The sequence below is a fragment of the Balaenoptera acutorostrata genome, chromosome 5, assembly GCF_949987535.1.
Source record: "Balaenoptera acutorostrata chromosome 5, mBalAcu1.1, whole genome shotgun sequence".
Lineage (NCBI taxonomy): Eukaryota > Metazoa > Chordata > Mammalia > Artiodactyla > Balaenopteridae > Balaenoptera > Balaenoptera acutorostrata.
In genome coordinates, this window is record NC_080068.1 from 44423253 (window position 1) to 44440738 (window position 17486).

General features: G+C 41.9%; 1 protein-coding gene across 1 annotated transcript in view; it reads left to right on the forward strand.

The window, feature by feature from the left end:
* SCD5 (stearoyl-CoA desaturase 5) overlaps positions 1-17486 on the forward strand; it is a 155669-nt gene that overhangs the window by 95555 nt on the left and 42628 nt on the right. The window contains exon 3 of the mRNA XM_057547376.1: positions 8105-8310. Within this exon, the coding sequence (XP_057403359.1) occupies positions 8105-8310 (206 nt within the window). The remainder of the gene's footprint in view (positions 1-8104; positions 8311-17486) is intronic.

A 17486-nucleotide genomic window follows, 5' to 3' on the forward strand; every position in this document is an offset into this window, starting at 1 on the left:
TCTATGTTTGTCCCCTCCATAAAATATAAGCTGTTTGAGGACATAGCCTTGATTGTCTTTTTCCTTCTTTATCTTCTAGCACATACCAACATTCAGTACATATTTGTCAAATTAAAGAATAAATAAAGTGGGAAAGATAAGAATATTCGGGCCAGTTGAAGCTATTTGGTCGCTAAGAAGAAGAAATGTTTAGGCTTGATGAGAAAAGTAATACAGAGAGGTTGTCAAATCAGAAGCAAGAGAATGATAGGTTTGGGGGACAAATGAATATGGGGAGTATGATTGCAGTGTACCAAATGTATTGTGGAGGAGAAAGAACTAGAGGCAGGAGGCTTTAGAAGGCTATTACAGGAGTCCAGGTAAACTGATGAAAGTCTGAACAAGGGTGGTGGTGTAGGAATGGAGTGAAAGGGGAAAATCTGAGATTTTTAAAGAACGATGCCCTTGACAGTTTTTTTTAGCTTTAACTTTTTATTTTGAAATAGTTTCAAACTGACAAAAAAGTTGCAAAAATACCATGAGGAACTCCTGTACACCCTTCACCCAGATTCATTAATTGTTAACACGTTGCCTCATTTGCTTTATTATTCTCTTTCTCCGTCTGTGTGTAGTATACGCAGTCTTCTTGTTATTTTTATCCTGAATCATTTGCAAGTAAGTTATAAACTTCATGCCTCTTCATCCCTAAATACTTCAGTGTGCATTTCCTAGTGGGAAAGACATTTCACAGGAACACAGTACACGTGCCAACACCAGGGAATTTAATGTTGATACAGTACTATATTCAGGATCCTAGCCCAGGAACCAGTTCAGGATCCTGCATACCAGTGAGTTGACCTGTCTCTTTAGTTCCCCTTCATCTGGAATAGTTCCTTGGTCTTTCTTTGATGTTATGACATTGACATTTTTGAAATGTGCAGACCAGTCATTTTGCAGAATGCTCCTCATTTTTGGTTTGCTCATGTTTCCTCATAACTACACACAAGATTGTGCATTTTGGGCAGGAATGCTACATTAATGATCTTGTGTCCTGAGCATCAAACAAGAGGCACATGGTATCACTCTGTCATATTATTGGTGGTATGAACTTCAATCACTTAGTTAAGGTGGTGTCTACCCGGTTTCTCCACTGTAAGATTACTATTTTTCCCTTGGTAATTAATGAGTAATTTATGCTGAGATCCTATGAGCCTATGTAATATGTTCTTTTTCATCAACCTTTTACCCAATAATTTTAGCACACCTTGGTGAGTCTTGCCTGAATTGGTTATTGCCATGGCACCTGCAAAATGGTGATTTTCTAGCTCCATTATTTCTTCCGCATTTGTTGGTTGGCATTTTACTTCTTGTTTATTTATTTATTATGGGCTCGTGGGTTCTTATTTTATTAAATGGATTTTAATACATTCCTGTTATTATTCATCTTAATGCCCCAAATTATTCATCAAATTACCCCAGTTTGTTCAGTGGGAGGCACTACAGATGGACTCCTGTGTCCTTTGGACATGTCCCCATCAGTTTTTGAGCGATTCCTTACTTTCTGGCGTAACAAAATATACCAAGTTCCTCTTGTGCTTTTCCTGCCTTTGTCCCAGCACCAGCCATTTCACCAAAGAGTCCTTATTCCTTTTTAGTGGGGAATGGTATTTAAAAACCAAGATCTTAGAGTGAGATGTGTCCATGGCTACTGGGCTGTCATTGTTTTCCAGGCCCTTTCTTCCCCGAAATTTTGACTCATGGAGTGAAGGAGATCTAGGTTAGGAGACTAAACAATGGTCACATCACAGACCAAAATCCTCCAAAACCCAAACTGGAAAGATTCACAGAAGGCAAACTAGTCTACCAAGAGGATTACCAAAGCCATCTTTAAAATGTGTGTTAAAAATGTGTTTTAAAAAATATGTGTTGGACTTCCCTGGTGGTGCATTGGTTAAGAATCCACCTGCCAACACAGGGGACACGGGTTCGAGCCCTGGTCTGGGAAGATTCCCACATGCCACGGAGCAACAAAGCCCATGAGCCATAACTACTGAGCCCGTGTGCCACAACTACTGGAGCCTGCGCTGTTAAAGCCCATGCTCCGCAACAAGAGAAGCCACTGCAATGAGAAGCCCGCACACCTCAACAAAGAGTGGCCCCCACTCGCCACAACTAGAGAAAGCCCACACGCAGCAACGAAGAGCCAACGCAGCCAAAAATAAAATTAATTAATTAATTAAAAATATAAAATAAAAAATATGTCTTACTCAAATACATTCTTGTTGTAAGAGATAAATACTGGAGTAACAAAAGAAAATCTGAGACCCCCTTTCTTACTTTGCAATCTTTAAGTTTTGTCAACACTTTTTTAAACTGCTAAAGTTGGCTTTTCAATATTTGCCTGGCTCCTAAAACCTCCCCAGGCTGAGTGGCACAGGAGGACTAGGTAGCAAGTGGGAACTTGTTCTCTCGAAGCTGCAATTTGCCAGGTGGTGAAGACTGCTGCCAGGCTTTTCTTGGGGACTTTCTGGGCTCTTCTTACAGACTGCCAGTATTATCTGGAGGGAAATCAATACTGACCCAGTATCAACAGTGGGGAAAGCACCGAATGTTCTTCACTGTTTGAATAGTACAGTGTTGGCATCTGAACTGGGGGAGATGAAATTCAGACCCCGGAGACTGAGATAAAGTCTATTTCAAATGAGCCTTAGGGTCCCTAAAGAGTGGAGGCCACAGCATCTTTCCCTCTTTGACCCCCCTGATAAAACAACTCTTTTCTCAGACAGGACATCATTACTCACAAGACACACAAACACACACACACAAACATGCACACATGCACGCATATACACACGTTCTACTCTAAAACTTGCCTATTGAAGCTAACATGTTGGTCCTAGTTTCTTTTTCACTACTGACTGAAAACAAAGATGCATTATGAATACAAGTGGAATTCCCTTTGGCTATGTTTTGAAGCCACCTGGTAAACTTTCCCTTTTGGAATTTTAAGCAGCCACACAATTGAATTATGTTTCAGAACAACCACACTGGTGTCTGGTCAGAAGCAAGCATCTGTTTGCAGCTATGCTAGGGGAAAGCCAGTCATTGGTTCTGGTCTCAGATCTGTTGACTGGGACAAGCTAAATGCTGTTTAACTTGGCCTTCATCTTGCTACCCAGAGCAAATTACATGGGCCTTAAAAGACAGTTTCCCCTACTGCCATTTAAAGGACTTGATCCAAGAATTTATTCTGAACATAAAAGGAAGTTGGGGAAGAGTAGTTTTGACAGAGTGGGTCGCTTCAAAATCTGCTTCAGTGGAACTTTTGAGATTGATTACCTTTGCTCAAGTCCCAGAGAACACACAAAGGCTGCGTTATGGAGAAAAATCACCACATGATCAATTTTAATTTCTACAGTCTCAGCAGGGATCCCATTTAGGGATATTATCTATGATGGAGAGTGAAGTAATAGAGGTACAACACAAAGATGGGTTTAAGTGAGGGCACTGTCACCATGGTTGCGGTGTGATTGGTTGGTTAGTGCTAATAAGAACAAAGATAGGAGAAGGGTGACATAAATACACTATCATGTGTAAAACAGATAGCTAGCGGGAACCTGCGGTATAGCCCAGGGAGCTCAGCTCGGTGCTCTGTGATGGCCTAGATGGGCGGGATGGGGTGGGGTGGGAGGGAGGTCCAAGAGGGAGGGGATATATGTATACACATAGCTGATTCACTTCATTGTACAGCAGAAACCAACACAACATTGTAAAGCAATTATACTCCAATTAAAAAAAAAAAAGGCAGAAAAGGTAACAGAAAAAAAAAAAGATATATCACTGACTGGATTACTAGATGAATATTACTGCTTCGTAGTTTTTCCTAACCTGGGGCTGATGGCAGAAGCTGGGTTATTTTGATTCCAGAGTATAGAAATTTAAAAATAATCTGTTTCCCTCATATTACAAAAGAAAAACTTGATTATTATAACAACGTAGAAAATACAAACTGAAAGAAAAAATTAAAAATCACCCACTGCCCCACTCCCTACGGAGAACAACTGTAAACATGTTGACTTATACTTTTAAATTTTTCTGTGCTCAAATACATATTTTTATTAAGAATGCACTCATTACTGCATCTTTTATTTTGAAAACTGTCTTTCACTTAACTACCTTCTACCTCATCTCTCCACGTCAGTACTACAATATCCCTTTTTGTGACTTTTTAAATACAAAACCAACAGATGCTCTTGTTAAAAATTTCTGAGTATAGAATAAAATGTAAAAGTATTTCTCCTACTTCCCAGTCTTACCTCCCCTAAGGTAACCCTAAGACTTTTTCTTAGTATTTCTCTTTGGAAACTTTCTATGTACACACATGCGTGCACACACACACACACACACACACACACACACACAGAGTATTCAATTAACTAATGTATCACAAGGTACAAAGTCAAATCCTCTTATGTGGAAATTCAGGGTTTTTCCAAGTTTTCACTTCAATGAGCATCCTTGTGATTAAATATTTGCGCACAGCCATGACTATTTCCTTAAGATAAACTCCAGAAAACGAATTGCACAATTTTAGCACTTTAATACATGCAGCACATTTGCCCTTCATATGGTTTGTGCCAATTTCTCACTCTCACCCATAATCAACATTGAATTTTTAAAAACCTTTAAAAGTATAACACATACAGAAAAGTGTCCAAACCATGGGTTAGCCCTGTCCAATATGCTGGCCACAAGCCACATGTGGCTACTGAGTACTTGACATGTGGTTGGTCCAAGTTGAGGTGTGCTGGCATTGTAAAATACAAACCCAGTTTCGAAATATGGGTACAGAAAAATATCATATAAAGTATATCATTAATGATTTTATGCTAATAATATATTGAATGATATTTTGGATGTAGTATGTTAAGTAAAAATATATGATTAAAGTTGATTTTTTACTTGTTTATTTTCACTTTTTTAGTGTAGCTACTAGGAAAATTTAAATCACATATGTGGCTCACAATTGTATTTCTCTTGAACAGCACAAAGTAGGACATGGTATGGCTTCTTGGGTAATAAAACCTGCCACTGAGGGGTATACTCCTGATTGGCTCTCTTCCTCTTCCTCTCCTGCTCCCCCGACCCCACCCCTGCCTGTGCCTCGGTTACAGCTAGCGCTCTTAGAACTAATGTAGCTCCCTTCACCACAACAATTCTTTGTCAGGAGTGATCAATAAACACAGGGTGAGTGTCCACTATTGAAGGTAATGGGGTATTAAGACCGTGATCTACCAGAACCGACCGTTAAGTACAAACTCGAAGTTGCAAGTTGAATCATTTGTTAATTGATTTGTTAGAAAGTGTACGTACTTAGGCTTCAGGAATTGCTGCTGAGTCCAGCATCATGCCCCTATTAAAATGTGCACGCAGAGCATGGACAGACGGAATACGCACACTTGACGAGTCAGTTCATTGATGGAAGGTCACCATCTCTTGTCAGCCCTCAGCTTTCCCTTCCTCACATATTGACTGTACTAAACACACCCTCGGTACACACACCTTTTCATCAAACACAAATGCTGTTCCCAGGTTGGCTTCCACACCCAATCACTTCAGGGTAGGAGCAAAATGCAGATAAGTAGGAAGAAAAAGGCCCAGAGACGAGCATGTGAATCTTACTTCCTTTCTGCGCTATTGTTGGCTTACATCTTGTTCTATGAGTCACTTTTTCGCTGGACTCAGCTTTAGAGTTTAAAAAGAAAAAGATTTTTTAAGTACATCTTAAAGTATTTTTGGCTCGATTGTATGCTCGATTATTTGGAATGTGGCCCAAATCCTTGCTTCATTCCACTGCTTCAGTCAAAGTAACTTCTGTCTGGAAGGTATTCAGGTAAGAGGGATTAAAATAAAGAAATATCTCTGTTCCAACTTGTCCTCATCATTCTTTTGTTGTTCTATCATTCTTAATTTTATGAGAATAACGTTTCTAGCCCTTTGGAACTCTCCACTTAGAGTTTTTATAAAATTGCATTGCAATAAATTCAAGAACCAACATAACCTTTTAACAAGGAGAATGAGACTTCTCTTTAAAAGACTCTCCCTCCCCTAAACTTGAAGAATAAGGGAAATATCTTGTGGAAACAAGTGTGAACTAAGAACCTAAGGAGCACCATCTTTGTTCCGTTATTGGTTTGACTTACTAGATGAACTTGAATACATGTCTTCTAAAGCTTAATTTTGCCATCTGTGAACTAGGGACAGAGTGTTCCCCCTCCTTCCTGTGTTTACTTGGGTTTGCAATGCAAGCAATAAACTGGATGCAAAAGTAATAAATTATTCCTTAGGCTGCAGTGGTCTTGACATTTGAAATTCCTTCCAGACTCCAGATTCTGTGATTATAAATAATAAATGCTTTCACTCTTTCCAACCACTGTGTTTCAACACACTCGTAAAATTTAAAGACCTCTTTCTTATCGCAGTAAGCCAGGCTACAATTTTTGCCTTACACAGATTGCTAAGCACTTTTTTCCCTCTTTATATTCAAAGCTGAGCATATACTTCTTAAGGTCTTTCTACCTTCCCTCTTTCTGTCCCATTACCCAAGGGTTAAGCAAATTTTAAAAGTTTTCAATGGTGCTATAAAATGAACAAGGTTGAGTTGCCTTCCAGCAGCACTGGGTGAGCCAGAGAGACAAAAAACTCCATGAAATATTTTTTGGTTAAAAGAACTGTTAAAACTTTGAGGATAAAACAGTTCTCTCTCTTCTCATCAGCATGAAGCCAATATCTGTGAAATGGCAGATTCCTAATGAAAGCATGACTAAGTACTGAATAGTATGGTATAAAACATTATTACCTTTTTTTTTTTAAAAAAAGAGCTTATACACTATATATATTTATTTTTATTTTCAGATTATAGTTGGCCCTTGAACAACTTGGGGGTTAATCCGTCTATAATTTATCGTTGGCCTTTCCTATCTGCAGTTCCTTTACATCCTCAGATTCAACCAACCTCAGACCGTGAAGTACTATAGCATTTACTATTGAAAAAATATCCGTGTATAAGTGGACCTGCACAGTTCAAACCCATGCTGTCCAAGGGTCAACTGTAATTTTCCTATCTAAAGCACTACTTCCCAACCTAATTTGTGGTCTCAAAGCTTTGAAAGCATTATCAGATAAAAACAAATCTGAGTATACATTGAAAGTTTATAGATCTCATTGGCCCATGGCTATAGCTAAGATTTCAGTAACAGTGTCAGCTGAAATGCTGCCCTGATAGCTCACCCAGGACCTCCAGCTCCTGTCACTCTCTCCCGTCACCAGAGGGTCAACAGGCTGGTCTCCCATGTGTGCCTGAGCCCCACCCTGTCTGTGGGTTTGGCAGAGTCTGCTGGACCCTGATGCTTCTCCTTCCTTGGGCACCAGAGTCTCTCTTGGGATTCCAGTGAGTGCCGCCTGCCCCTCAGGCATTGCTGCTTCTCCACGTTGTAGATTCGGCCAAGTACACCAGATTCCTCCAGGAGCCTAAGTCCCCTCCCCTCCTTTCTGTGACGCACTGTTAGCGCAGCCCTCAAGCAATGTTATTTGTGCCTCGGTATTGTGCAGAGATTTGGTGAAGCACCTCTTTGTGTTTTTACTTACTGACTTCCTCTTTGCTGTGTGTTGGACATGAACTCCATCCAAGCGGGGGAGGGAGGGCAGAGAGAGCCAGACCAAGAACTAACCCCCTTCCATACTCAAGGTTACACCTCTCCTCTGACCACCAGAACTTGAGGACGGATGTCTCTCTTCTTGACATGAACGATCTCCCAGGAGACTTCGGTAACCAGAACTTTCTTCAGGTTTCCCCACTAGTTCACTCAACAAGCCTGAACCTCCTGCAGTGGGCACATTCCTAAGATCCCTACTAAGTGAGGATGTACTCTTGTTTGGATGAAAACCACCCCAGACCAACCCCCAGGGATTGAACTTGAGGTTGAGAGATTGCAGTTGAGGGTGGGAGCAAGTCTAAGTCAGTGATGAGGAGAGGGGGTGGGGCGGGGGGAAGGAAGGCTGAGGAACTTCGGGGAAGGCACCAGGGTGTTTTAGCCCATCACTCAGGTCTGCATTCTCTCTGCAGAATGACATCTTCGAGTGGTCCAGGGACCACCGAGTCCACCACAAGTACTCGGAGACCGACGCTGATCCCCACAACGCCCGCCGGGGCTTCTTCTTCTCCCATATCGGGTGGCTGTTTGTCCGCAAGCATCGGGATGTTATCGAGAAGGGGAGGAAGCTTGACGTCACCGACCTGCTGGCTGATCCTGTGGTCCGGTTCCAGAGAAAGTAAGTGAACGGACACCATCGATCGTCCCTGAGGGACAGGACCTGGAGACAGGGCACAATGGGGTGCAATAATATCCCCAAGCAGTTCTCCGCATAGCACTTACCCTGACGATTGGGTCTTCTTGTTAGGGTTGCTGTCTGTTTATTCATTCCTTTTTATTTATTTTTATTTTTTAAAATATTTTTTATTATATATATGTATATTTTTAAATTCATTCCTTTTTGATCATTATGTTTTTCCCTGTTCACACATTTGTTTTGAATTTGAACTTGATTTTGAAATGGATTTCCTTTAAGCCCACTTGTCATTTCCTTCAGACCCACCTGAACGACTGATTTCATGGAATGTTTCTGTAGTTGTCCTCGCTCGCTCATTCATGTTTCCCTGCGGTAGCGAGGAGGGCAGAGAGGACTTGCTTATTTTAGTGACACACTTGACTTCAACAGGACTGGACTCCCGCCAGGTCCTCTGCTCTGTTCTCCCTGAATTCTCTTGTAGTGAAGCCTCCTCTCCCCCCACCCCTGGAAATGGTAACACCAGTAGGTTTCTGTGCAGAGAAAACGTGACCATGTAACAAAGAGCCTCAAAATGCTTGTGTGCACGAATGTTGTCAGCTGAGCGTATTCAGTCCGTCAGCATTTGCAGGGTGGATCTACGTTCAACAAGCACATGGTGAAAGCTTGCCTGTTATCATGCTGGCAAGTGGAGGGCGACCATGGTTCACGTTTTAACTAGGGAGCTGGCCTGGGCTCTATCCATGTTGGTCTGGATCTGTAAAGTTGGCCACAATGAGAGCATTTATAAATGGGCTCGTTGCCCCAAAGCAATGGATTTATGTGCAAAGAGGGACAATTTTGGGATCACACTCTGGTGAGAGCCTTGAGATGATATGGTGAACAAGTGGTCACTGGACACCATCTCCACTGACAGGCAAGAGTCATTTGAGGACTGATTCCAAACAGAATCTCCCAATAATGGAAATGGAGACTGTGCCTTTGACACAAGAGATCCTTGCACGAGAGGAAGTATGGCTGAGAAATGTGCTCATTTTCCCCTCAGTGGATGGTGGGACAGGTTGCGAAAGCTCACACTTGGGCTCCTCCGGGTCCTTGCAAAAGGATTGACCACTCTAAGGCTCAGTTTCAGCTGTAAAATGGGAATAACAGCAGTACCTATCTCTTACAGCTTTTATGAGGACATAATGAAAAAAATGTCTGAGAAATGCCTGGCATTTATATAGTAAGAGCTTAGATCCGTGATGTCTCTTATTCCACAGGCAGCGGCAACTCCAGAGGATTCCCTGTCTTTCCACCCCCTGCTTCTGTTGGCTTCACCATAGGGTCTTCTCTGTGCTCCGCCATACAGCTCTTTCAGGTGGACGCAACCACTATCAATAGCCAAAATTTTATAGTAGATGTTTTCAATTAACAATTAAATGATTTGTTGATTTTGATTTTTCACCATGAGAGTAAAAGAGGAAAATCTGCAAAATTCAGAAAAGTAGAAAGAAAATCATGCGCAGTCCTAACACACAAACACAGCCATGGTTCAGATTCTGTAGTATCTCCTTCTATATTTTATTTGTATATTTGACATATTTTACATGATGGCAGTCATACTGCTTATGTAATTTTATGTCTTGCCTTTTAACTTCAGATTATCTTGTAAACACCATTATCAAAGGCTGCATGGGTTCACCGTTTGAGTGTCATAGTTTATTTAACCATCACTCTGTGATGGGATATGTATGTCATTTCCAATTTTGTGATATAAATGATGTCGCTATACAATTAGTAATGCTTTGGGACAATCAGACCTTAGATTAATTTGAAGAGCTCAGATGAGGAGGCAGAGGATCTTCTGTTTTATTCCTGAGAACCAAGCTGAGAATAATAGTCTGGGTTTCTCTGACCATAAAAATGGAAGTTTTGTTTTCATCTTTTCCGTTTAAAAAATATGGTAATCTGATTCATTAGGTGTATACTCATGGTACCTATATCCAAATACTATTACTAAATGCAGGCAGAAGAACAAAAGCTATTTCGGCATGTTCCTTGAATAGTTATCTGAGAACATCTTTCATCGCCAGTCCAGTGACCAAAGGAGATTGTAGCTATCAGAAACCACTCACTCATATTATCATTTCTTATATATCATTGAGCTCCTGCTAGAAATCGGTGCTGAGGATACGACCTTAAAGATTGGTCTCAGTTCCCCCAGAATTTGCTGTCTAGCAGGGAACCCACAAATTAACTTACAGACAATTATGCTTTAGAGAGAAGAGTGCTATAATAGGGTAGAATAAGGCACCATGGGAACACAGAAAGAGGTCTCATAGCCCACCCTACTGGCTGGAACTAGCTTCTAAGCCAAGACCTGAAAGATGAGAAGATAGTAGATGAGGATGGGAACAAGGATATTTATCATGTCTGTCATTTCATAGAACTATATAGAGCCATTGAACTTTGGAGCTAGGAGGGACCTTACAAATCAGTTAACCCATGCCTTCCATTTTTCCTATGAAAAAACTAATAAACGAAATTTAAATAGAAAGTTGGGGATAGAAGTTCTGTCAGTCTGTTTGGGCTACTATAACAAAAATACTATAGCCTAGGTGGCTTACACAACAAACATTTATTTCTCACAGTTTTGGAGGCTGGGAAGCCCAAGATCAGGGCACCAGCAGATTCGGTGTCTGGTGAGAGCTCTCTACCTAGTTCATAGATAGCCATCTTCTTGCTCTGTCCTCACACTGCAGAAGGGGCAAGGGAACTCTCTGAGGTCTCTTTCATAAGGGCCCTAATCCTATTCATGAGGGCTCCACCCTCATGACCTAATCACCTCTCAAAGGCCCTCATTGCATTGAGGATTAGGTTTCAACATGCAAATTTGGGGGGGACACAAACATCAGTCTATAGCAAGTGCCTACATCTCAGATTATTTGCTCAATGGTCTTTGGATTATGCCTCCTTGTCTGAAAGGAGCTACAACAGTTCTCTGAAGTGTGGGTGGACACTGATGTCCTTTGGTAATTATCCAGCCTAGAGAACGTGGAGATCCGTAATCCAAAATGAGGCTTAGAATCACTGAACTAAAGGAAGAGAGCTTCTAAGATACACAATGATACTGTGGCCATTTGGGCATTTTTCATGTTCATGAAGCCAGGTTACCAGTCCTGATAGTCAGGCCATGTGAAGGAGATAAATTCCTTAAGGAATAAGTCCTTGCACTTAGGGGTGGGAGCTGGAGTGGTGGATCCCATCAGCAGTGGCACTGTCATATCAGGTCTCAGTCCCTGCTACCCTAGGCTGAGTGGGGGGCTTCCTGAGAAACAGAAAAAGATGCCCAGCTCATTTGGGACCCAGTCCTGGGCCATTTCAGTGGCACCCCTTAGAGAGTCCCTCTCCTGGTCACAATTCCCATCCATTTCTCTGTAGTCCTCCTAGGGCAAAAGTCCCTGTTCCAGTTTCGGTGGCCGGGGTTTGTTGCTGATTCCACTCCCTCCTAGGGAGCAATGTTTGTACAAAGAGACCCAGGTAAACACTTGGAGAGTTTCCTCAAACAGGCAGATGTGTAAATGAGAGGGACCCAGGATCTGGAGACTCCTCCTTCAGTCAGAACACCAGCACCAGTATTGCAGTTGCTTGATCCACAATGCGTGGCCATCCTAATGACAGCTCAACAAAGACAAGCTTGCCTGAGAGCCAGGCTTGATCAGCTTTCCATTATACAGTCTCATAAAAGAGAGAAGATAGCAGCATTAAAGGTAACAGGGAAACAGCACAGTTCAAGCTATAGTTCCAGGCTTTTCCTCTAAAAGATAACTTTACCAAGGCTGTTACAAGGAGTTAACTGAACTACTTCAGGTTTCTCTCTACTGTCAAGTTGTGAACGATGAAAAGGCAGGCATTAGGAGGTGAGAGGGAGAGGAGCCAGTGGTATCACATTTAGACTGTGGCAGTTCGGGTCCCTGCCCTGGCCCCTGTGCCTTCAAGGGCCATGCTTCTCCCCACAGGGCGAAGAGATCACAGGGCAAAGGTGCATGCCATCTGAAACCTCCTCCCACTTCTAGACTGTGCCTTAGGGTCCTAGGATCCTAAAATTCCCTGCCCAAGTGGCTCTGAGCTCACTTTCAGAGCCTATAGCAGCCTTTCCCAGGCTCTGTCCTCCTGGAGGGAAGTGTGTGCACCTTAGACCCGAAGAGTGGCCAAGGGGCAGTGTTGGCCTGGAGATGAGCTTAGAAGCATGGGCTTGGATGTCCACACAAAGCAGACAGAGCTGGGGTGGGAAGAGAAGGGGTTGGGCCACAAGCTAGGGGCTCCCACCTCTGCTCTTGGCCTGGGCCCTGAAAACGTTGGGGGTGAGCCTAGAAGGGCCTACTTATAAGGTTGACAGTGGGTCTATCAGTTGGGAATTGTGTTTGGCTTAAACAAGATAGCAGTTTGTTTCTCTCACATGTAAAAGAATCATGGAGGTCCAGGTTATGGCAGCAGCACAGGGCCAGTAGAGAACCGGATTCTTTTATCTTTCTTGTTTCTTGAGGTAGGCTTGTATAGCTATAAACTTCTCTCTTAGAACTGCTTTTGCTGCATCCCATAGGTTTTGGATCGTCGTGTTTTCATTGTCATTTGTCTCTAGGTATTTTTTGATTTCCTCTTTGATTTCTTCAGTGATCTCTTGGTTATTTAGTAACGTATTGTTTAGCCTCCATATGTTTGTGCTTTTTACGTTTTTTTCCCTGTAATTCATTTCTAATCTCAGAGCGTTGTGGTCAGAAAAGATGCTTGATATGATTTCAATTTTCTTAAATTTACTGAGGCTTGATTTGTGACCCAAGGTGTGATCTATCCTGGAGAATGTTCCGTGCGCACTTGAGAAGAAAGTGCAATCTGCTGTTTTTGGATAGAATGTCCTATAAATATCAATTAAATCTATCTGGTCTCTTGTGTCATTTAAAGCTTCTGTTTCCTTATTTATTTTCATTTTGGATGATCTGTCCATTGGTGTAAGTGAGGTGTTAAAGTCCCCCACTATTACTGTGTTACTGTTGATTTCCCCTTTTATAGCTGTTAGCAGTTGCCTTATGTATTGAGGTGCTCCTCTGTTGGGTGCATATATATTTATAATTGTTATATCTTCTTCTTGGATTGATCCCTTGATCATTATGTAGGGTCCTTCCTTGTTTCTTGTAACATTCTTTATTTTAGAGTCTATTTTATCAGATATGGGTATTGCTACTCCAGCTTTCTTTTGATTTCCATTTGCATGGAATATCTTTTTCCATCCCCTCACTTTCAGTCTATATGTGTCCCTACATCTGAAGTGGGTCTCTTGTAGACAGTATATATATGGGTCTTGTTTTTGTATGCATTCAGCAAGCCTGTGTCTTTTGGTTGGAGCATTTAATCCATTCACGTTTAAGGTAATTATCGATATGTATGTTCCTATGACCATTTTCTTAATTGTTTTGGGTTTGTTTTTGTAGGTCCTTTTCTTCTCTTGTGTTTCCCACTTAGAGAAGTTCCTTTAGCATTTGTTGTAGAGCTGGTTTGGTGGTGCTGAATCCTCTTAGCTTTTGCTTGTCTGTAAAGCTTTTGATTTCTCCATCGAATCTGAATGAGATCCTTGCCGGGTAGAGTAATCTTGGTTGTAGGTTCTTCCCTTTCATCACTTTAAGTATATCATGCCACTCCCTTCTGGCTTGTAGAGTTTCTGCTGAGAAATCAGCTGTTAACCTTATGGGAGTTCCCTTGTATGTTATTTGTCATTTTTCCCTTGCTGCTTTCAATAATTTTTCTTTGTCTTTAATTTTTGCCAATTTGATTACTATGTGTCTCGGTGTGTTTCTCCTTGGGTTTATCGTGTATGGGACTCTCTGTGCTTCTTGAACTTGGGTGGCTATTTCCTTTCCCATGTTAGGGAAGTTTTCGACTATAATCTCTTCAAATATTTTCTCAGGTCCTTTCTCTCTTCTCCTTCTGGGACCCCTATGATGCGAATGTTGTTGCGTTTAATGTTGTCCCAGAGGTCTCTTAGGCCTTCTTAATTTCTTTTCATTCCTTTTTCTTTATTCTGTTCTATGGCAGTGAATTCCACCATTCTGTCTTCCAGGTCACTTATCCGTTCTTCTGCCTCAGTTATTCTGCTATTGATTCCTTCTAGTGTAGTTTTCATTTCAGTTATTGTACTATTCATCTATGTTTGTTTGTTCTTTAATTCTTCTAGGTCTTTGTTCTTTAATTTTTCTAGGTCTTTGTTAAACATTTCTTTCATCTTCTCGATCTTTGCCTCCATTCTTTTTCTGAGGTCCTGGATCATCTTCACTATCATTATTCTCAATTCTTTTTCTGGAAGGTTGCCTATCTCCACTTCATTTAGTTGTTTTTCTGGGGTTTTATCTTGTTCCTTTATCTGGTACATAGCCCTCTGCCTTTTCATCTTGTCTGTCTTTCTGTGAATGTGGTTTTTGTTCCACAGACTGCAGGATTGTAGTTCTTCTTGCTTCTGCTGTCTGCCCTCTGGTGGATGAGGCTATCCTCTTTTATCTTTTTGCTCTACCATCCTTAGCATGTGACTTTCAGTCTTTCATTCTGAGGTCCAAGGTTACCCCTAGAGCTTCACCCAAAAGGAAGGTGGGGGGTGGGGTGGGGTTAACACTGCTCAGTTGAGTCAGTTTCCCATCAGGAGCTTTCCTAGAAGACATTCACAGTTGATCCACCTAACTGTATTTGCACTCAAGGGAAATTGGGAAATGTAGTCTCTTGGGTGATGTATTGCACCCCTGAATAAAATCCTGGTTTTGTTTCTATGGAAAAAAGGGTGAGTTGATATGGAGTAAGCAGTTAGTAGTCTCTGCCATAGTTATTTAATTGTTCTGCCTTAAGCAAAATGATGGGCCGTCACAAGTTACTCAGTCTTATAACATTTTGTTATTAAGCAAGTGAGTAGCCTTTCTGTCTCCATTTAGTGAGCAGAAACTGGAATCTCAAATAATTTTTCTGAGATGGCAGAATGAGGATAGAGTCCAGAGGCTGTTTCTCCTAATGCTTTGCTTATCCCATTGATTCCCATCTTAGATAAGAAATTCCTCTAGAAGTAACATGCAGACACGTGCATTTTTGAAGTAACTGACAAGGATGCCAGTGTAGTCCAGACACAGGAAAATAAAGTCCTTGCCTCATCACCATGGTGATGGGATAAGCTAAGAGAAAATGGATGGAATGATACAGAAGAGTGAAGCACTTGTTTTGGTGCCCTTGGAAGAGATGAAAATGTGTAAATCTTGTCATTTCAGGAAGAAAGGCACTTGAATGGCTAGAATCTTTTTGAGGCCGATTTCACTTCAATTTGTCACCTGATCTGTTATCATTTGTCTTTTTTTTCCTTTTTCAAGGACAAGCACCAAATCTCTCAGTGATACCTTCCTCCTTATGTCTTTGTGTCAGTCCTGTCTGTGTAAACCCTAAGTGTATTTCTCTGTTGGGGACGATCACATAGCCAGGATAGAGCAGCCAGACAAATCTACAACTGACTCATCTTCACTTCCCTACCCTCGCAGCTTCATCTCCCACTTGGGGGATCCCCTAGGGGGATGGGATGAGTCCTCTGGGGACTTACAACCAACTTGACTCCATCTCTGTTGACCAAATCCATTGCTCTTTGATCCAGGTTCCATGTTGGGTCTTGGGGAGTCTCTCTCTACTCTGAGTTCATTTGCCTTGGGGCCCTACCCTAAGTTGCTAGGTTAATACAACAATTCTTGTCTAGAATTTAGTGACTGTGAATGGCTGAACACATTGGTTGGCTAATTGTATTTTGTGGAAAACGCTATAGAAATAACCCCCAAAGGAGAGATTCTGGATAATGAGACGTTCAAACATCGGAACATGTGGAGGAGATTTGGGGACAGACATGGAGGTGGGGCCTTTCAAGCACAAACACCCTCTGCCACTCCCTTGCTCATCAGTTACTCTTGGTTTGACCACTGCCTGTTTCGCTTGGGTCCTTGATGGTCCTGCAACAGCCGAACCAAACTGCCCTCAGGGTGAGCATCATTCAGCCATGCTGTACGTAGAGCCCAGCTCTTTGGCATCCTCTCTGCCCGCTCACACCTCAATAATGGAAGCCATGAGGTGCATGGAGTTTCTCAAGGCATCCAGCTTTCTTTCCTTTTCTGCATGTACCACTTTTCATTCAACAACTGTGTTTTGAGCATCCACTACATACCAGGCTCTAGGTGCTGGGGATGGAACAATGAACAGGAGAACCAGATTCTGGATGGTACTTTCTCTTTCTCTCTAGAGCCCCAATTTGGGTTTGGGAATGTGAGAGAGGAAGCCTCACCAGGCATCTGCCCCCAGCCTGACTGGTTCTCTCTCTCCTGGATGGCTTTCCTGCTCCCTGTTCCATCTCTCCTGTTATTCAATCCCTGTCCCATGAAGCTGTTTTTGGTTCCCTTCCTCTTGTCGATTTGCCTCTATCTCTGCTGTCTTTGTCTCTTCACCTGCCAGAGTGCTTTGTTCCTCCCTGTACCCTTCTCTGCACGAGGACATTTTCCCTCTTCTGTCATACAGTATTCTCCATGCCTTGATGTTCTCCATGTCTTCCTCTCCCTCAGCTTCTTGAGAGAACAAAAGCCATTCGGCCTATGGCTTAGGCGTTTTCTTGATGGGGAGATGAGTGTTCTTTTTCCTCTTGTATTCTCCCTCACTCCATCATCTTGCTCTGGTTTATTCTTTTCATACATTCATTGTATATGTAAACATGCCTTCTCCTTGAATCTTCTCTTTTATTTGTGAGGGACAGCCTACCCTTGGTTAACAGCTTGAGCCCTGGAATCTTCTGTCCTCACCTTAAAACTGTCACATCTTATCCTGGCTCTAAAAATTTTGAGAGTGAAATAATTTTTTTCTTTGAATAATTTTCTCTGCATCCAGCTGTAGTTGACAGGAGTTAAAACTCTAAATTTCTGAGGTCCAAGGACTTGATAAAAATCAATGGAATAGATGTGACCTGTGTTCAATTAGATCCCTTTTGTTAAAAGTCAACGGAAGAGGTAAAATATTCCAAGCTAAAATTTGGCCTTTCCAAGGAGACTTCTGTAACCAAACAGCTGAATGATACTCTGGGATATAGGACAGAGATGATTCAATATTGAGGTGGCAGCACCAACACC